The 22193-nt window shown below is 41.4% G+C and overlaps 2 protein-coding genes across 6 annotated transcripts in view; both read left to right on the top strand.

The window, feature by feature from the left end:
* The window catches only part of clip2 (CAP-GLY domain containing linker protein 2), a 59767-nt gene extending 51737 nt beyond the window's left edge, over positions 1–8030 (top strand). For all 4 annotated transcript variants that reach the window (XM_031807930.1, XM_031807929.1, XM_031807931.1 and 1 more), the window contains 5 exons: positions 236–392; positions 3474–3633; positions 4194–4385; positions 5539–5601; positions 6400–8030. In XM_031807930.1, coding sequence (XP_031663790.1) covers positions 236–392; positions 3474–3633; positions 4194–4385; positions 5539–5601; positions 6400–6411 — 584 coding nt within the window. In that variant the 3' untranslated portion in view covers positions 6412–8030. The remainder of the gene's footprint in view (positions 1–235; positions 393–3473; positions 3634–4193; positions 4386–5538; positions 5602–6399) is intronic.
* Positions 8031–8887: 857 nt separating this feature from the next.
* Positions 8888–22193, top strand: part of gtf2ird1 (GTF2I repeat domain containing 1) — a 54475-nt gene continuing 41169 nt past the window's right edge. Inside the window, exons 1-5 of one of the 2 annotated variants that reach the window (XM_020464154.2) lie at positions 8888–9204; positions 18953–19085; positions 20074–20215; positions 20553–20729; positions 20980–21163. In XM_020464154.2, the coding sequence (XP_020319743.1) occupies positions 18960–19085; positions 20074–20215; positions 20553–20729; positions 20980–21163 (629 nt within the window). In that variant the 5' untranslated portion in view covers positions 8888–9204; positions 18953–18959. Of the gene's footprint in view, positions 9210–18952; positions 19086–20073; positions 20216–20552; positions 20730–20979; positions 21164–22193 lie in introns of both variants that reach the window. The other variant, XM_020464155.2, reaches the window with a different exon arrangement.

The raw sequence follows: 22193 nt of genomic DNA, 5'->3' as shown, positions 1-22193 counted from the left end.
ACATGTTTAGTAAGTATTTGGTTGCCTGAGATTGAATGTTCACTCAAACATATTGCATGTAAAAAATGTAAATCCCTGAATTATGAAACTTTTATAAAAAATGTCACTGACTGGCAACTGAATATACATATCTTTTTTTGAATATACATATTTGAAGCTCCAACACTGCAGCACTGTTTGGTCCAAACTAAACATTTAACTCTAAATCCTTCTTCAACCTGTCTTGGTCCACCAGCCTTGGAGGGCAAAGTTCGCTCAGGTGAGAAGAAGGCTGACACCCTGGTCAAGGAGAAGATGCGCCTGGAGGCCGACCTTGAGTCCATGACCAAGAAGTCCCATGATGCATCGGGACAGCTGGTCGTCATTAGCCAGGAGTTACTGAAGAAGGAGAGGTAATTTGAGAAAGAGAGAGAACACTTGATTTTCTACCACAGCGCAGAATTTTCACAGCAGCCCACCCACTGCTACAAGAGAGAACTTACATTCCTCTGCAGGAGATGAGATGTTTGATAAAGCATGTGAAACTGCCCCCACTCTTTAGATATACAGAATTTCCTTCTAGAATCTTGCATTTTCAAAGACTGACAAAGCGGTCGCAACTCTTCTTTGTGATATGCAGTCACTAGATGTATACTAGACATCTGTTTTATGAGGATCAACCTACTTAGGTTAAAAGCTGTTAAGGTAATGGAGATAATTAGCCTGATTAAAAGTAGGGCCAAAATGCCTTTTTAGCCTTCAAATCAATGCATTGTCATGGCTGAGAATTCTATGTTACTCTAAGGTGTTTAGTGAGATTACGCACAGCACTTAGTAAATTTAGGGCTGGAAATATAAGATAAAATGAATTAAAAAGACAATAACGCAACATGAGGTACCTCAGTGACTCTTCAGTCACCTAAGTTTGCAGTATTTGACCGTGTCACCTGCCTTTCATGGATAAAAAAATCTATTTGCTGTAGTGTTAAGATTTCGCTTCAATGGGCTAAGGGGCCTAGCCCGAACCATGAAAAACAGCCCCATACCATTATTCCTCCTCCACCCAACTTTACAGTTGACACTATGCATTGGGACAGGTAGTGTTCTCCTGGCATCCGCCAAATCCAGATTGGTCCATCAGACTGCCGGATGGTGAAGCGTGATTCCACTGCTCCAGAGCCCAATGGCGGCGAGCTTTACACCACTCCAGCCGACGCTTGGCAATGGCTTGTGTGCGGCTGTTCTACCATGGAAACCCATTTCATGATGCTCTCGACGAACAGTTCTTGTGCTGACATTGCTTCCAGAGGTAGTTTGGAACCGAGGACAGACTATTTTTATGTGCTACACACTTCAGCACTCGGCAGTCCCGTTCTATGAACTTGTGTGGCCTACCACTTTGCGGCTGAGCCGTTGTTGCTCCTAGACGTTTCCACTTCACAATAACAGCAATTATTGTAGACTGGGGCAGCTCTAGCAGGGCAGAAATTTTAGCAAACTGACATGTTGGAAAGATGGCATTCTATAACAGTGCAACGTTGATAGTCACTGAGCTCTTCAGTGAGACCATTCTACAATATTTGTCTATGGAGATTGCATGGCTGTGTGCTCGATTTTTATACACCTGTCAGCAAAATGTGTGGCTGAAATAGCCAAATCCACTAATTTGAAGGGGTGTCCACATACTTTTGTTTGTATATACAGTACCAGTCAAAAGTTTGGATGCACCAATTAATTCAAGGGTTTTTCATAATGGTTGCTATTTTCTACATTGTAGAATAGTAGTGAAGACATCCAAACTATGAAATAACACATATGGAATCATGTAGAAACCAAAAAAGTGTGAAACAAATTAGGTTATTCAATTTAGCCACCCTTTTCCTTGACAGCTTTACACACTCTTGGCATTCTCTCAACCAGCTTCATCAGGAATGCTTTTCCAACCGTCTTCAAGGAGTTCCCACATATGCTGAGCACTTGTTGGCTGCTTTTCGTTCACTCTGCGGTCCAACTCATCCAAAACCATCTCAATTGGGTTGAGGTCAGGTGATTGTGGAGGCCAGGTCATCTGATGCAGCACTCCATCACTCTCCTTCTTGGTAAAATTGCCCTTACACAGCCTGGAGGTGTGTTTTGGGTTATTGTTCTGTTGAAAAACAAATTGTAGTCCCCCAATGCGCAAACCAGATGGGATGGCGTATCGCTGGAGATTGCTGTGGTAGCCATGCTGGTTAAGTGTGCCTTTTGAATTCTAAATAAATCACTGACAGTGTCACCAGCAAAACAACATCACACCTCCTCTTCCATGCTTCCATGCTTCATGGCGGGAACCACACATGCGGAGATCATCCATTCACCTACTCTGTATCTTACAAAGACATGGCGGTTGGAACCAACAATCTCAAATTTGGACTCACCAGACCAAAGGACAGATTTCCACCGTTCAAATGTCCATTGCTTGTGTTTCTTGGCCCAAGTAAGTCTCTTCTTCTTATTGGTGTCCTTTAGTAGTGGTTTCTTTACAGCAATTCTACCATGAAGGCCTGATTCACGCAGTCTCCTCCGAACAGTTGATGTTGAGATGTGTATGTTACTTGAACTCTGTGAAGCATTTATTTGGGGCGTAACCTGAGGCTGGTAACTCTAATGAACTTATCCTCTGCAGCAGAGGTAACTCTGGGTCTTCCTTGAAAGCCAGTGTAATCATAGCGCGTGATGGTTTTTGTGATTGCACTCAAAGTTCTTGAAATTATCGGCATTGACTGACCTTCATGTCTTAAAGTAATGATGGACTGTTGTTTCTCTTTGCTTATTTCAGCTGTTCTTGCCCAATATGGACTTGGTCTTTTACCAAATAGGGCTATCTTCTGTATACCAACCCTAGCTTGTCACAACACAACTGATTGGCTCAAATGCAAAAGCACCCAACAAGTGTTCAGCATATGTGGGAACTCCTTCAAGACTGTTGTAAAACTATTCCAGGTGAAGCTGGTTGAGAGAATGTCAAGAGTGTGCAAAGCTGTCATCAAGGCAAAGGCTGGCTAATTCGAAGAATCTAAAATATACTTTCATTTGTTTAACACTTTTTTGGTTACTACATGATTCAATTTGTTATTTCATAGTTTATATGTCTTCACTATTATTCTACAATGTAGAAAATAGTCAAAATAAAGAAAAACCCTTGAATGAGTAGGTTTGTCCAAACGTTTGACTGGTACTATATATATATATATACGCTTTTATTAGCACAGCTCAATAAAGCATGTTCCCTGTATCGTCGATAGGTTTGGGTCATTGATGATGAAACAACTCTTAATCTAGCCTGGGTGCCAGTCTCTTTCTGCTCTCTTGCCAACTCCTTATGGAATTGTCATGCCAATGACAGCATTGGCGTTTTCAAGAGCACAATCAGGTCTGGGACCAGGCTAACCTGAATCAGGAAGGCAAGGGTAAATCTTAATGGTTTTCTTTACTGTATCGTCCTCTTGTTTCAGGAGTCTGAACGAGCTGAGGGTGTTACTGCTGGACTCCCCTCGCCACTCGCTTGGCCTAGACCGAGACCTGAGCCGAGAGGTGCACAAGGCGGAATGGAGGGTGAAGGAGCAGAAACTCCAGGATGACATCAAGACCCTGAGAGACAAACTGCTCCTGCTGGTGAGAGGGGGGGGGGGGTGCTGGGAGATGTCAATCACATTGTTGGCTCCGCCCGTCTTGAAGCACATCATGTGTCCATCAACCCAGGGTTATTCACTGGCAACCAAATGAAAGTAAACAGACCGAAACCGTGAGGAACGTTTGTTTTCGCTGCAAAACGTTTTGCTCCGGTGTGCACTAATAAAGTTTTCTGTTTTCTGTTCACACACAGATGAAAGCTGGTCTAGCAGTAGGAAAGTCTACTTGATTAAGATTATAATAATTTCATGTTTCATATTCAAAGTGGATACACTACATGGCTATTGTTTCATTCTGGTCTGTATTCTATATGATTAAAAAAAACAATGTGCTCCCTGTATTTGTACTAAAGGCAGATCTAGCAATGATAGATGTAACCCTCCACATTTTTACAGGAAGGGCTTTAATAACTAAACAGTGTTGTTCATTAGGGCACACTATAAAAGACAAGGTAGACACTTCCTGTTTCAATCCATTTTCTTTATTTTGGTGCCTAATGAACACCCAGTTGATTCCTACACGTGCTATGTGTGTGTTCTCAGGGCAGGGAGAGGGGCTCGTCCCCAGACCACCGGCGCTACTCTATGCTGGACCCGTCGGCTCTGGACTCGGAGGTGAGCCATCTGCGCCAGCGGCTCCTGAGCACTGAGGAGGCCCTGAGGGGAGCTCTGGAGCACAACCAGGAAGTGGACCAGCTGGTGCAAGCCATGCGCACGCACCCAGACAAGACCCAGGTAAACAAGCCCAGGATCAACTCTAGCTAGTACTTGTTTTGTCTTTTCCAGGACTGATTTTGTTGATAGTGGCCATTTAGAAAAAGAGTCGACTTCAGGGGTCTTCAACCTTTTCTTGCACAGGGATCCCTGCCCAGGCAAATCGGCGACCCATGGACCCCATCATATATTACCAAAAAATAGATTTTAGTTTGACATGTCTTGTCTTATCATCAATTGAATGGCAAGGAGAAGTAATCAACATTTTTAAATTAATAGATTTTGTAGATAGTTTTTTTTAAATTTGGAAGAGGACATAGCCTATTAGATAGAATGGTAACTCCAAACACATTTTCGCTAATACCAGCTGTTTAGCTGGTTAAACAAAGGTTAGCCATGTGTTGGCAAAAATGAAGTCAAGAAGTCTTACCAGCAGTTAGGTCGCATTCTGTTTTTGGCAATTGCTGCAATGTGTGTGCAGGACCCGCAACTGAGTTTGATTAGCAAATGAAAAACATTAGGTCAAACAGGTATCAGTCTATGTACCATGTAATAAAGTACTAACTAACAACACTGTAATTACACTGTACCTGCCTTTTGTAACTAAAACGTAAAATCCGTAAATACATGGTTTTAGTGATATTTTAACAGATACTTCGGGACTTTGACAAGGAAGTTGCTAACTAGCACTAGTCAATGACTGGAAATCGCTAGCAGATGCTGTTACTTTTTATTATTACCTTTTATTTTAGCCTACTTGGTAAATATTTTCTTCTTCTTGAACTGCACTGTTGGTTAATGGCTTGTAAGTAAACATTTCAAAGTAAAGTCTACACTTGTTGTATTCGGCATATGTGGCAAATAAAGTTTGATTCCGTTTTTTTAAAGTTGATTTGAAATACTCAGACTTCCAGTCATCGTGCTGACGCTAGTTAGCATTGGCTCGTGAAACTAACTTTTTTCTTACTGGACACAGACATAATAATGGTATTCACGAGTTCATCTGATTTTGGGGAAGTAGATAAAAGGTGTCATTGCCAAAATTCTGAAGTATCCCTTTAATATAAAGTGGTACCGTAGGTCGTTCGATACAAAAGTCAGGATATACGAGTTTGAGTAATGTAAAATGCACCAGTAGCTTGACAAGCTGTTTTCTTTAATGATTCTCTTTCAGGTGCATGGTGGTGCAAATTCAGCCAATGGGATTTATCAACAGGATTCTTCCTTTACTCAAGATGTAGGTATTAATTCATCATTATAAACTGGATAGGTTGGGTTCTGGATGCTGATTAGCTGAAAGCCGTGGTATATCAGAAGATATACCACGGGTATGATGCAGAATGACTTGTTTACTGTTCTAATTATGCTAGTAATAGTTTATAATAGCAATAAGGCACCTCAGGGGTTTGTGTTATATGGCCAATATACCACAGCTAAGGGCTGTATCCAGCAGGTATGTTGCATGTTGCGTCGTGCATAAGAAAAGCCCTTAGCCATGGTATATTGGCCATATACCACACCTCCTATATCAATCACGCATGTTCTATGTCACATCAATTAAATGTATCTTAGCTCCATAGATCAGTTAAATATAAACTGTCTAGAGATGCAGTGAATGCATGATGCACTTTTTTATTCTTTATTGCCATTCCCACAATGAGTTACATAAATACAACATTAATGGCTTGCTTACCGAACACAGAAAAAGCCTAGTTCTAGACCAGGGGCAGGCAGCCCTGGTCCTGGAGTGCCGCAAGCACTTCATGTTTTCGATTTAACTGGCCTAGAAGACCAGGTGTGTTGAATTTAGACCATCACTGAACTGATCAATTAGCTCAGTTGGTCAGGTGTGGTGCCTAATTGGAACAAAATCCTGCGGCACTCCAGGAACAGGGTTGCCTACCCGTTCTAGACTTAAAAGCATGCTCAATAGAGAATCTCCATTTCATCTGTGCAATAAATGAATATTCTGAATTATGTATTTGATAGATTATTTGTACTTTTTCCTTCTTCAACTTCATGGCTTCCTCCCCAGGAACAACACTAATATAGGAGAAGAAGAGCCCATCTTGAATTGGGGAAATGCATAGCTACATTTTAAAAGAAAAATAAGTCACTACCACGTTAAGACTTGGGACTAGCACTCCATTGGACTCCAGACGCCATTTTCTGTTTACAGTTACTACCAAAACAATGACTCTCAATATGTACATTTAATCTGTTGCAAAAAATAAAATCACCCATTAGCCAATCTTAAGACAGATCAAAGACACTGTAAAATGGACATGGAGGTGAATAATAAATCGGTACAACCTTTGTAAACTGATACCTACCCTGCAGACTACATCCAAGGATGGTATTGGACATGGGAGAACCTTTTATGGTAGTTTATTAGAGATCATGACCCTACAACTCATGAGAAACTATTTTGTGAATTACTAATTGTGTCTCCAGAGAATGGAATGACTCTGGTGTCTGATTGAAAGCAAAGAAGAAGAATTTGGCCTCAATCCACCACTTTTTGTTATTTATTTGCCACACTGCTTTTGAACCTTCTTAGAGTACTGTAGCTGATTTGATTTGGCCAGTGACGTTCAGAACAATTTTCTCAAGCTCCTCCATGTTCAAGGACTCTTGCTCTGTAGCGAACGTGAATGAAACGATTATGCTGCTGGATTTTGGCTGATGTTGTGAAATAGCTGCATTATCAGAATTGTGCATACTGTAAACGTGTATTTAGCCAACTGAACCAATCCAACTCAGCACCGTATTTGCATCAAATAGCTATCAGTTTAATGGTTTACTAATTTGAACTCAGTTATCCATTAATTCCACTATGGCTTCACTAGATAGTGGGAAACCGTACCACTTTGTAGTGTTTCCGTAAACAGGGGTTTTAAAAAATACCAGTATTAACTTCTTATTGTTGATCATTTATCTAAAGACATTTGACCATGCCATGGGATCACTTTGTCCTTTGATTAGAGTAGGCCACTCAAGGGCTGTTTGGAGCACAATCCAAACAATGGAATGTTCTATTATGTATCCCAAATGGCACCCTGTTCCCAATATAGTGAACTACTTCTGACTAGAGCCCTATGGACCCTGGTCAAAAGTAGTGAAATATAGTGCTATTTATGACACAACCCTACTGTAACTGCTCCCTCCCTTGGTTGAAGAACACACATCTGGATGACGTTTAAACAAATCCTAATCATAACGTACAGAATTGATACATTATGGTCTTCCAAATGATATAATCTCCATTTAACAAGCCAACAGGGAAATACTAAGTGTAGTCCATTACTGTATTTACGGGATATTGGTTGACATTCTGGTCTGTCTCAAATGGCACCCTATTCCCTATATAGTGCACTACTTTTTGGCACTGGTCAAAAGTAGTGCACAATATAGGGAATAGCATGCGATTTGACATGCACTGTCTTTGGGAGAACATTATCTTGATGTGAGTAATGTGGCATGTAAGACTTGGGATTGACATTGCTTAGACAAAGTGTTGGGCTGGCCCTCGCTCAGCGAAACTGAAGCTACAAACTGTCATTGGAAAATGTATATTGCCTTTTTTCAGATGGGAAACACTTCATACCCTTTATTGCTGTAATGATTTCTGAGATTGAGTCATTAAATATTAACAATGTGGGAAAAGGATTGTGGTGTTTTATTTCAAGTGGACCTTTGATGGTCTTTTCTGAAGTTTTGTTATGCCTTTATTGAACACTTATTAACCTTTAAGTACAATCACTCACAAATAAATACTGTTGCACATGCACATTAGCCCACACCAAACACTAAGCTCCCACTGCTGACTGTGTAAACAATTTGGCTCACTTGTGGAAGTGATGGATATCATTCATGGAACATTTTCCAAAGTAGAGGCTGTGAAGTGAGGGGGTGAAAAAAGTGTAGCAACAAATGGTTTGAAGGTTTCCAGAAATGTATTTCTACAAGTGGGACCTGAGAGTAAAATACTGCTCTCGAACACTAGGGGCAAAGTAACTGCTATTCATGATTTATGTACTTTGCCAATGTAACCAATAAAGCCAGCAGGATCACATGCATAGGGACAGTTATGGCACTGCTCAGGTGGCTGACCAAAATAGTTCACAATTAAACTCTTGATATCATACAGAGGTATTGTATTTCTATCCTAATGCATTATTTAGGTGTTCCCTTTTTCACTATTGTAGAGTCAATACCAATAATTCACCGACATTATTAACCTGTCAATTAATACATTGTCCGCTATAATAAATATGATTATATTAGTCAATTCGTGTTAAAAGTAATTTTGGTGCAGTCTAGTCTAAATGTTTTGTAAGGCTATTTGGTAAAATGTTTAATGCTGACTGGTATATTTGTTTTTACCAGAGGTTTAAATCTGAAAAGTGAAATATCCTGTTTGTTTTTGTCGCATCACGTCCTTCTCCGGACGAGTTTCCCCCATTGAGGTAGTTCCCCCCCATGGTTTCCCAGAGGTTGCTTAATCCTATATGTAAATTACAGCCAATAGATGCTGTTGTTGAGTTGGGCTGGGATTAGCGGAGGCGAATGACTTTCAATTTTACTGGATTACAGAACAAAGGGGAAAGGGGACATACTCCACTGTTAAAGAAAAGAGAGAGAAACGGGGAAAATGGACAAATAATCTCGGCGATAACGTTTTGCAAGCGATTTTGTGCCATAATGCTTCAGATCACAAGGTTTCGAAAACACGATAATGCTACATTTTAGATGGGAATTCTACAGTTGCGGTTGGATTAAACGGGGAATAACCCTATTACGGGATTGACAGCATAACGACATTTAAACGTTGTTTTTGGTAAGGTATGCCTCATGCTATTGTAATATTTATTAACTTCGAACATAAAACCGTGTTTTGTGAGCACGTGACTTTATGACTGTACAAATTGTGAAATTACAGATTATAATTCTGGGGGAGGAGATGGGCCAGTTAGCTAACCCGTTATTGTGGCTAGCTAGCTAATTCGTCGATTGAATCATCTCGCGATTTATTTAGCTATATATCTAGCTAGATGCAAATAAATGGTATGAGCTCATTTACATTTCTGTAGCTAACTAAACGGTGTAACGTTACAGCGTTATATTCGCAGCGAGCCAATTGCAACTAAATTCTGCACACTGATACAAGAAGTCTTGTTTTGGCGTGCGCATCGATGGATAAATGTAGCTATCTTGATAGCCAACATTATCAAGAAAGAAAGCTAGCTAGATAATATAGCTAGCCAGCCCTCCGGTCGTGTTTTTGTTGCCTGCAGATGGCACATTACAGTTTGAGGATACATTAAGACCTTATTCAAGAGCACGTCAACCATTTTACTTTTGTGGTAGCTTGCTAGTTTAGTTAGCTACAGTAACTAGTTAATTCAATTATTCAGCAGCAAGCGTTTTGTTCAACATGTCAATATTACCTAGCTAGCTAACGGTAGTTAGCCAGACTACATTCATTGTTGGTTGAAAAACGCTTTCACAACTGTCTTGCTCAATTTTGTCAAATATATTTATTTAATCTGTGGTTTGGTCTTCCCGATCTCATTTAGCTAGCTAACGTGACTCTTGCGTTCTACTTTTCTGTAACATTGGCTAGTTAGCTACACAGTCAGGATCCAAACCTCCCCAATGAATGTAGCTAGCTAATCTGGAGTTGGGCGTGTAGCTGATTTTCATGTCATGAACACATCACTGAAGTTCACCTGAAACAAGCTTCACATGCAGTTTACCTAAGAGCCACATCCTAATACATGCAAGGTCTTCTGACATTACCTGAGACGTGTGTAAAGGCAGGAGCCAATCCCCATGCTGTCTCAGTAAATGTTTCAAGCGGTAACTCCATATAGCCTACTCATTCTCCAGTAACGTTAGGTGATAGGAAGGTAGCTAGCTAGGAGCTTGAACAAATACAATTAAAATTGCTCGCTAAAATAAACAAAAAAATAGCATTTTTGTGGATCTTGTGCCATTTATTTCTTTGTTTTTTTCCCCCCCATGGGAGCTGGCCACTCACTGATTTAACGAGATATAGACTTCAACATTTAATAGTTTTTTTAAAATGCAGTAAATTTGCACTGATTTTCACTAAGTCAAAACACTGACTAGAGAGTTTACTCTTCTAGTAGAAAACAACCATATGCCAATATGTGAACCTCTGAACTTCAAGTGGAATGGTATGAAAATGGACCGCAATCCAGGGATGGAAGGTGTTGCTGAACTCTTATGCCACAACAATTTACACCAAATCGAGAAAATTTAAATATTTTTATTAAAACTGCTTTTTTCATCTTCATTCTTGTTAGTTAATGCCAAAGCAGCCCATTTAATTCCACAACACTTCTGGCAGCTACTCACCCCAACTATAGTGACACATTTTCATGGAATCTAATGAGCTGCTTTAACATTAGCTATAGCCTAGCAAGCGGACAGAAAAGTTTAATAAAAAACTAATCCTATTTCAATCTTCTCCGTTTGCCATAAATTGTTGTGGGATTATTAGGAGTACAACATCACCTTCTATTCCTGGATTGAAGCACGTTTTTAAACCATTTCAATACAGTTGAAGTACCCTAAGGTGCAATTGCAAATATGGGCATAAGAACATTTCAACCCAGAATATCTTCTGGACAAACGGTTTTGGATAGATCGTCACCCCGCGACAGGTTGTCACTTCCAATAATTAGCCTAAACTCTGCCACAAAGTAACTGTGATTTTAAAAGTATTTTGTGAAAGCCACAGGTCCATTTCAATGATTAGGACTTTATCTTTCCTATTTTTGAATGATCCCAATATTTTATTTCACCTGATGTTTTCCCTAGCTAGCTGAATTGCAGGCGTACTTGCTGTCATTTATCTAGATTGACACGTGGTTGTGGGTTTTCATTCCACCCTTGTACTTGATTGATTAATTAAGGTCACTAATTAGGAAGGAACTCCCCTCACCTAGTTGTTTAGGTCTTAATTGAAAGGAAAAACCCAAATCCCGCAGACACTCAGCCCTCCGTGGAATGAGTTTGACACCCCTGGCTATGTCTAGGCTCTAGGTCAGCCTTTAAAAAAAACTATCCTCAGGTACTGCTGCAATAGTTAAACTACATTGAATGGCTTCAAACCTTTCCACGGGGACCTCCAGTCGTTCCATGTAGTTTAACTATTACAGAACTAGTTGGATCTCCCAACCAGAGGAGATGTTCTCATGGCTCTGCCTATCCCACAACGCAGGCATAATAGCCTAGTTGATGTATGTATACAGCTAAGTAGGCCTACAGCCTCTGGGATCATGCCTGGCATGCCCAGAGGTCAATACAATTAAAAGTCAATGATCAGCACTGAGCCCAACGATTTCGATGGAGTTGTGGTCTTCAAAATGTCTGTGACCGGAATGGCTTTTTAAGGGATATTAGCAAAGTAATGTGTATCAATGGCAGCAAGCACCACAAGCCTCTTAGTGCAAAATCAGCTCAGAAAACCATGATACCCCTTCTTCTGAGAACATTGTAGCCTATTATCTCTGGCTAAATACTGCTTTGGCAATTATTCAACAAGTAAAGGATAAGCTCTGTAGCCTGGAGAGGTTTGCTTAGCATGAAGAAAATAACAGTGCTGGCTTCGTCAGGGGAGACTCAAGTATTTAAGGGCTTGATGATTAGGCTAGTTGATCAATTTAATCAAGTGCGCTAGTTCTGGAATAGTTCAACTACATGGAACGACTGGGGGTCCCAGAGAAGAGATTTGAAGCTGTTCCATGTAGTTGAACTATTTCAGAACTAGCTGGATCTCCCAACCGGAGGACATGTTCTCATGGCTCGGCCTATCCCACAACGCAGGCATAATAGCCTAGTTGATGCATGTATAAAACTTAGTAGGCATACAGCCTCAGGGATTATTCCTGGCATGCCCAGAGTTCAGTACAATTAAAAGTCAATGATCAACACTGAGTCTAACGATTTACAGTTGAAGTCGGAAATTTATGTACACTTAGGTTGGAGTCATTAAAACTAGTTTTTCAACCACTTCACAAATTTCTTGTTAACAAACTATAGTTTTGGCAAGTCGGTTAGTACATCTACTTTGTGCATGACACAAGTAATTTTTCCAACTATTGTTTACAGACAGATTGTTTCACTTCATTCACTGTATCACAATTCCAGTCGGTCAGAAACTTACATACACTAAGTTGGCTGCTTTTAAACAGCTTGGAAAATACCAGAAAATTATGTCATGGCTTTAGAAGCTTCTGATAGGCTAATTGACATAATTTGAGTCAATTGGAGGTGTACCTGTGGATGCATTTCAAGGCCTACCTTCAAACTCTGCCTCTTTGCTTGACCTCATGGGAAAATGAAAAGAAATCAGCCAAGACCTCAGAAAAAATATTGTAGACCTCCACAAGTTTGGTTCATCCTTGGGAGCAATTTCCAAACGCCTGAAGGTACCACGTTCATCTGTACAAACAGTAGTACGCAAGTATAAAAAACATGGGTCCACGCAGCCGTCATACCACTCAGGAAGGAGACGCATTCTGTCTCCTAGAGATGAATGTACTTTGGTGCGAAAAGTGCAAATCAATCCCAGAATGATTTGCACTGCCATAATGACCATCGTTATGTTTGGAGGAAAAAGGGTGAGGCTTGCGAGCTGAAGAACACCATCCCAACCGTGAAGCACGGGAGTAGCAGCATCATGTTGTGGGGGTGCTTTGCTGCAGGAGGGACTGGTGCACTTCACAAAATCGATGGCATCATGTGGTAGGAAAATTATGTGGATATATTGAAGCACATCTCAAGACATCAGTTAGGAAGTTAAAGCTTGGTCGCAAATGGGTCTTCCAAATGAACAATGACTCCAAGCATACTTCCAAAGTTGTGGCAAAATGGCTTAAGGACAACAAAGTCAAGGTATTGGAGTGGCCATCGCAAAGCCTCGACCTCAATCCTATAGAACATTTGGGAGCAGAACTGAAAAAGCATGTGCAAGCAAGGAGGCCTACAAACCTGACTCAGTTACACCAGCTCTGTCAGGAGGAATGGGCCAAAATTCACCCAACTTATTGTGGGAAGCTTGTGGAAGGCTACCTGAAACGTTTGACCAAAGTTCAACAATTTAAAGGCAATGCTACCAAATACTAATTGAGTGTATGTAAATTTCTGACCCACTGGGAATGTGATGAAAGAAATAAAAGCTGAAATAAATCATTCTCTCTACTATTATTCTGACATTTCACATTCTTAAAATAAATTGGTGATCCTAACTCACCTAAGACAGGGACTTTTTGCTAAATGTCAGGAATTGTAACAAGAAAACTAAGTTTAAATGTATTTGGCTAAGGTGTATGTAAACCTCCGACTTCAACTGTATAGTCGTGGCCAAAAGTTTTGTGAATGACACAAATATAAATTTTCACAAAGTCTGCTGACTCAGTTTGTATGATGCCAATTTCCATATACTCCAGAATGTTATGAAGAGTTATCCGATGAATTGCAATTAATTGCAAAGTCCCTCTTTGCCATGCAAATGAACTGAATCCCCCAAAAACATTTCCACTGCATTTCAGCCCGGCCACAAAAGGACCAGCTGACATCATGTCAGTGATTATCTCGTTAACACAAGTGTGAGTGTTGACGAGGACAAGGCTGGAGATCACTCTGTCATGCTGATTGAGTTCGAATAACAGACTGGAAGCTTCAAAAGGAGGTGGTGCTTGGAATCATTGTTCTTCCTCTGTCAACCATGGTTACCTGGAAGGAAACACATGCTACCATCATTGCTTTGCACAAAAAGGGCTTCACAGGCAAGGATATTGCTGCCAGTAAGATTGCAGGCAGGTGTGAGTGCATCTGCACGCACAGTGAGGCGAAGACTTTTGGAGGATGGCCTGGTGTCAAGAAGGGCAGCAAAGTAGCCACTTCTCTCCAGGAAAAGCATCAGGGTAAGACTGATATTATGCAAAAGGTACAGCGATTGGACTGCTGAGGACTGGGGTAAAGTCATTTTCTCTGATGAATCCCCTTTCTGATTGTTTGGGGCATCCGGAAAAAAGCTTGTCCGGAGAAGACAAGGTGAGCACTAGCATCAGTCCTGTGTCGTGCCAACAGTAAAGCATCCTGAGACCATTCATGTGTGGGGTTGCTTCTCAGCCAAGGGAGTGGGTTCACTCACAATTTTGCCTAAGAACACAGTCATGAATAAAGAATGGTACCAACACATCGTCCGAGAGCAACTTCTCCCAACCATCCAGAAACAGTTTGGTGACTAACAATGCTTTGTCCAGCATGATGGAGCACCTTGCCATAAGGCAAAAGTGATAATGAAGTGGCTTGGGGAACAAAACATTGATATTTTGGGTCCATGGCCAGGAAACTCCCCAGACCTTAATCCCATTGAGAACTTGTGGTCAATCCTCAAGAGTTGGGTGGACAAACAAAAACCCACAAATTCTGACAAACCAAGCATTGATCATGCAATAATGGGCTGCCATCAGTCAAGATGTGGCCCAGAAGGTAATTGACAGCAGGCCAGGGCGGATTGAAGAGGTCTTGAAAAAGAAGAGTCAACACTGCAAATATTGACTCTTTGCATCAACTTCATGTAATTGTCAATAAAAGCCTTTGACACTTATGAAATGCTTGTAATTATACTTCACCATAGTAACATCTGACAAAAATATCTAAAGACACTGAAGCAGCAAACTTTGTGGAAATTAGTATTTGTGTCATTCTCAAAACCTTTGGCCACGACTGTAGATGCAGTTGTGGTCTTCAAAATATCTGTGACCGTAATGGCTTTTTAAGGGGAATTTGCAACGTATTGTGCATCAATGCCAGCGAATACCACAAACCTCTTGGTGCAAAATTTGCTCAGAAAACCACGATACCCCTACTTCTGAGAACATTGTAGCCTAATATCTCTGGCTAAATACTGCTTGGGCAATTATTCAACAAGTAAAGGATAAGCTCTGCCCCCTGCAGCCTGGAGAGGTTTGCATGGCATGAAGAAAATAACATTGCCGGCTTCCTCAGGGGAGACTCAAATGGGTTAGGATTTAGGATGTCATTAGCTGGAGCGTTTAAGGATGGCAGCCAGAGCAGAGTTGTATCATTTTAAGATCAGGGTGTACTCACATACCAGGGAAGTGTTCTGAAGTGTAGCTATACTGTTCCTTTAGTTTCTTAGGTCTAGGCTAGTAAATTTTACAATTAAGGAACAGGCAACACATTTTAAGTACTGTAGCCTGTTGGTATCATTGCATTTTAGGACTATGTTTAGCCTACAGTCTGAAATTACTGGCCGTAAGTAGAGAGATAAGCTAATATTGCAACCAGTTTAATATATTTGTTTTAACCTTGCCAGTAGTCAAAGTTTGCAATGTTTTTTGTGTGTGTGTGTGTGTGTGTATATAAAATAAACTCATCAAAAACAGAAATGTCCCTTTCTCAGGACCCTGTCTTTCAAAGATAATTTGTAAAAATCCAAATAGCTTCACAGGTCTTCATTGTAAAGGGTTTAAACACTGTTTCCCATGCTTGTTCAATGAACCATAAACAATTAATGAACATGCACCTGTAGAACGCTCGTTAAGACACTAACAGCTTACAGACGGTAGGCAATTAAGGTCACAGTTATGAAAACTTAGGACACTAAAGAGGCCTTTCTACTGACTCTGAAAAACACTAAAAGAAAGATGCCCAGGGTCCCTGCTCATCTGCATGAACGGGCCTTAGGCATGCTGCAAGGAGGCATGCGGAATGCAGATGTGGCCAGGGCAATAAATTGCAATGTCCATACTGTGAGATACCTAAGACAGTGCTACAGGGAGACAGGACGGACAGCTAATCGTCCTCGCAGTGGCAGACCACGTGTAACAACACCTGCACAGGATCGGTACATCTGGACATCACACCTGTGGGACAGGTACAGGATGGCAACAACAACTGCCCGAGTTACACCAGGAACGCACAATCCCTCCATCAGTGCTCAGACTGTCTGCAATAGGCTGAGATAGGCTGGACTGAGGGCTTGTAGACCTGTTGTAAGGCAGGTCCTCACCAGATATCACCGGCAACAACGTCGCCTATGGGCACAACCCCACCGTCGCTGGACCAGACATGACTAGCAAAAAGTGCTCTTCACTGACAAGTTGCGGTTTTGTCTCACCAGGGGTGATGGTCGGATTCACGTTTTTCGTCGGAGGAATGAGCGTTACACCAAGGCCTGTACTCTGGAGTGGGATCAATTTGGAGGTGGACGGTCTGTCGTGGTCTGAGGCGGTGTGTCACAGCGTCATCGGACTGAGCTTGTTGTCATTGCAGGCAATCTCAACGCTGTGCGTTACAGGGAAGACATCCTCCTCCCTCATGTGGTACCCTTCCTACTGGCTCATCCTGACATGACCCTCCAGCATGACAATGCCACCAACCATACTGCTCGTTCCGTGAGTGAATTCCTGCAAGACAGGAATGTCAGTGTTCTGCCATGGCCAGTGAAGAGCCCAGATCTCAATCCCATTGAGCATGTCTGGGACCTGTTGGATCGGAGAGTGAGGGCTAGGGCCATTCCCCCCCAGAAATGTCTGGGAACTTGCAGGTGCCTTGGTGGAAGAGTGGGGTAACATCTCACAGCAAGAACTGGCAAATCTGGTGCAGTCCATGAGGAGTAGATGCACTTCCGTACTTAATGCAGCTGGTGGCCACACCAGATACTGACTGTTGCTTTTGTTTTTGTTCAAAAGTTTGTGGTACTTAGAAATATATATATAAAAAAAGACCAATAAAATAACATCAAATTGATCAGAAATACAGTGTAGACATTGTTAATGTCCAGCACCCCGGAGTCGCCTCTTCACTGTTGACGTTGAGTCTGGTGTTTTGCTGGTACTATTTAATGAAGCTGCCAGTTGAGGACTTGTGAGGCATCTGTTTCTCAAACTAGACACTCCAATGTACTTGCTCAGTTGTGCACCGGGGTCTCCCACGCTTCCTGGTCAGGGCCAGTTTGTGCTGTTCTGTGAAAGGAGTAGTACACAAATAGGTTATTTGTGTTGACTTCCAGTAGCTAAATTGGAACTGGAACCATATTCGTTCATTTGCATTTTTCAATCTCAACATCAGTGGCTTTTGTCATTGTCTATGCTCTTTGTTTTGACATTTGTGCTTGTGACTGAGTGACATTGCATTTGAAGTATCCTAAACTCTGCCAGCCACAAAAGTCATCCTTTGAGTTCACTAGCGGTGGCTTTCTCTGGCTGCGAACAAAATGACGGTGCCCCCTTCTCTCATTTTTCGTGCCTCTTTTGCCTTAAAGATAACGAGTGGAAGAGACAAACGATTACGCCACCGAAATAGATGGAGGGGGTTCATGTTTGCTGTGGGCTCAGGGGATGCCGATTTCAGACAGGCATATTGGTGCAGCTGAGGCTCTCTCTCTCTCTCTATGTCCTCCCCCAGTGTTGAGTCTGTGGTTTGGGGCTGCCCGGAGGCTAGGATAATAGCTCCCAGTGTCTGAAGAGATTAAAGGCCAGAGCTGCATTGTTCAAATGCCTCGAGATTAGTTTCCAAGGAGACGGATTGCAGTTGCCATGAGAACGCAGGGCCTGGAATTAGGATTGCGATTTTATTATTTTTATGCCCCACTCTTTCCAGCCCTCTTTTATTTACCCTATCTTTCCTTGACTTTGTCTTGACACGGAGTGTGTAGTGGCCAGCTGACATGTTTGTGATGAAAATGTTAGGTTACTCCCCTGCAAATAGGCTAATTACGAGTTTGCTCCTACTCGGCCATCCATTTCCAAATTACATTGAAATTAGGCCCAATGGGGGGGCAAACATAATTTCTTTGCCAAGAGTACCGTCTAAGGAGAGCAAGTTAAGGATGAAGGGATTCAAATAAATAATCTGAGCTAGCTTTAATTGGCTGACAAAGGCTTATCGTAATTAGGTACTTTCACGTGTGTGACGGATTTGGGCATTAGCATAACATGCAGGGTATTACCATCACTTTTAAAGCCTCTTAATGAGAAGAAACCTCCCCCCTCCAACCCAACGACATCCCTTCCCCCCTCCAACTGCCATGTTTCATCACAATTCAAAATGCATCCTGACCATGTTGTCAGAATAAAACAAAATTGGTTACTTGTTGTTTTATTGAAGCAATGAATGGCAGAGTGACACCTTATTCCCTCCAGATCAATGTCATGTGCATTTGGTTACTGCTCATTCATTTGTAGGCTTTAGCTATCTTAAATGGCAGGACATGCCTTTGTCTATCAAGCATAACCAATTTACTTTGACCACGTATACACATCCTCCTTGTTGTCATACTCAGACCAAGCTCCAGGGTGAAGTTTCCCCTCCCCAATCTTTACCTTAACCATCAGTGTGGAAAATGCAAAACTGACCCAAGATCAATGTCGTGACAACTTCACCCTACTCCCAGAAGTGACTGGTGGAATGCAGATGAGACACCATACACATTTATTGAATTTACACAGTCACACACAAATGACCATTTCGGTTCATCTTCTTGATTACTCAACTTTGCTCTCTGTTTTGTGTCCCCTAAGTGGAGGAATGGCGCAGATGAGGAAGTCAGGATGTGATGGGATAAGAACTAACTCCCGGGCTGAGCTGCGGGTCCCACAGGTGTCAGCCAGACAGGAGATCCTCACCAGCCTAGTGTCTGCATTGGACTCAGTGGTATGACCAGTCACACACACATACACACACATTATTCATCTGGCCATGGAAAACCATATGAAAGACTGATTAGTCAGTCTTATTTCGATGACTCTTTACAAAAACAAATTGACCTTAGAAAACATTGTGAAGTGAACCACTGATGAAGCCAGAAGAAGAGTAATTGAATAGATGGGTTAGCTGACAACGTCACAAAAACGATTCGCATGCTTCAATGGGCAGAAGTCTTTGTGTTGTTGTGATTCTGAATGGCCAGATAGCTAGCGACAATGACAAGAAGCTGCAATGTGGGGAATCGTAGATGGCTCATTTCAGCTAGTTTTATCTTGTTCTTCAAAAACACATATTTTGACCATAGGTAAAACTGGAGTTTTTACCCTTGTAGGATGACCAGAATTAGGGTGACTTAAATGAATGGAGGCCAGAGAAAAAAAGTGGTAAAAAGATTCTGTGTAAGAATTATTGTTGAACTCGTCATCTTTCTTCTCGAATCCGCAGGACATAAAACAATATAGATAAGATGGCTATCAATTTTAAGATATTTTAGTATGAGCTTTTCATATTCATTTGAAATTACTGTTATTTTTTGGGGAGATTTCTCACCAAAACAAAGCGTATCTCTGAAATGTCAACGGAGCGCTGAGTGTGTACCGGGCTTTTTATTTTCACAGCCTTTTCCAATTAATTCAGCTTGTATCATGCTAATTTAGCTTTTTTCGACTCGCACATTTATTTATGTTTTCAATAAACATTGGAGAATATAGTTTACATGTTGTCAACAATCTAAGCCAGACCAGTCTGTTTTGCCCCATAATTGCGCACTCAATGGTTTTGTTGCTAAACAACCAACCTGTGTATAGGATGATAGGCTAAATTTTTAATGGATAAGTGTACCCTGAGGTTCACAGTAGCCATAGCAAATCTTTGTTTTTATTAACTGACCATTAGGTGGATTACCTATGACCTTGTCTTTTAACCTGTGTTCCAGTGCACAGCCATGTCAAAGCTCAACGCCGAGGTAGCTTGCGTCACCGTGCACGAGGACAGCGTGATCACCGTGGGAACAGAGAAGGGAAGAGTCTTCCTCAACTCGCGGAGGGAAATACAAACAGACTTCCACAAGTTTTGCAGTGAGTGTTCCCTGTGTAGTGGGCAAAAAAATGTGAATCAGGTTAACGATTAGGTTAGATTTTTCACTTGTATCAAAAATGCAACTACATTTTGCTCACAGATCCTACTGTTGTCTTGGAGCTGAACAGTTTTTATCTGAGTCTATTAAGGTTTTGAATTAAATAAGTAAGATGATCTTTAGTTTTACATTTTTTGTCATTTAGTAGATGCTCTTATCCAGAGCATTACTTCTTCTAAAGCAAGTGAGATCCAGAATAGACCTTCCTTGTGTGAAACTTATAGGGTGAAGAGTAGAAATATAATCCCTTCAGTTTCTCATGCTTGACTCTTTTTCAGAGATGCCCTGTCTACAAGGGCTGACCACAGTGAATGCCCATGTCAATGTCCAGGAAAATGAATCATGCAAGCTTGGCAAAGAGAGCGGGCACGGCAGACAGAGGGCCTCAACAGACGCCCACTCTAACATCTTTGTCTTGAGAAAAATGGTGGAAGAAGTATTCAGTGTGCTTTACAGTAAGGGCTTCAAAATACAGCACAGAACAAATATAATTTGTATAGGTCTGCGCCATTTGAATTCTTTCTAATTTCTCCTTTAACATTCTAATTTCAACCTTTTCATAACTGAAATCAAATTTCAGATGTGATTGAATGTTGATTTTTACAGTGTCTACGTGTCAAACAATCATTTGACATGTCCTTTTCTCATTTCTACCTTCATTAGTCATTAGTCATTTGATGCTGTATGTATGTGATGATTTGCCAGGCGAGGCCGTTGGGAAGAGTAGCCTGGTCCCTGTGCCTTATGAGTGGATCCTGAAGGACCCCAGCTCTGTGGTGGCCCATGGCCTGCCTGAGGGGATCGCCCTGAGGAAACCTGCCGAGTACGACACCAAGACCTTAATGAAGATCCTTGAGCAGAGCAACCGCATCCACTTCACTGTCAAAAGGTGACCTGACTCCATACAGTACACCATAACGTACATACAGTTGAAGTCGGAAGTTTACGTACACTTAGGTTGGAGTCATTAAAACTTGTTTTTCAACCACTCCACAAAGTTCTTGTTAACAAACTATAGTTTTGGCAAGTCGGTTAGGACATCTACTTTGTGCATGACACAAGTATTTTTTCCAACTATTGTTTACAGACAGATTGTTTCACTTATCATCCACTGTTTCACAATTCCAGTGGGTCAGAAACTTACATACACTAAGTTGACTATGCCTTTAAACAGCTTGGAAAATACCCGAAAATTACGTCATGGCTTTAGAAGCTTCTGATAGGCTAAATTACATCATTTCAGTCAATTGGAGGTGTACCTGTGGATGTATTTCAAGGCCTACCTTCAAACTCAGTGCCTCTTTGCTTGACCTCATGGGAAAATGAAAATAAATCAGCCAAGACCTTAGGTAAAAAATTGTCGGCCTCCACAAGTCTGGTTCATCCTTGGGAACAATTTGGAGGAAAAAGGGTGAGGCTTGCAAGCCGAAGAACACCATCCCAATTGTGAAGCACGGGGGTGGCAGCATCATGTTGCGGGCGTGCTTTGCTGCAGGATGGACTGGTGCACTTCACAAAATAGATAGCATCATGAGGGAGGAAAATGATGTGGATCCTGTAGAACTTTTGTGGGGAAAAACAAAAAAGCGTGGGCGAGCAAGGAAGCCTACAAACCTGACTCAGTTACACAAGCTCTGTCACGAGGAATAGGCTGAAATTCACCCAACTTATTGTGGGAAGCTTGCTGAAGACTACCCAAAACGTTTGACCCAAGTCCAACAATTTAAAGGCAGTGCTACCAAATACTAATTGAGTGTATGTAATCTTCTGACCCACTGGGAATGTGATGAAAGAAATTAAAGCTGAAATAAATCATTCTCTCTATTATTATTCTGACATGACATTTCACATTCTTAAAATAAAGTGGAGATCCTAACTGACCCTAACACAGGGAATATTTACTAGGATTAAATGTCAGA

This window comes from Oncorhynchus kisutch, linkage group LG28 (genome assembly GCF_002021735.2).
Source record: "Oncorhynchus kisutch isolate 150728-3 linkage group LG28, Okis_V2, whole genome shotgun sequence".
NCBI classification, from domain to species: domain Eukaryota; kingdom Metazoa; phylum Chordata; class Actinopteri; order Salmoniformes; family Salmonidae; genus Oncorhynchus; species Oncorhynchus kisutch.
Note: the sequence above shows the minus strand (reverse complement) of the source record. Positions and strands in the feature narration are given on the sequence as shown.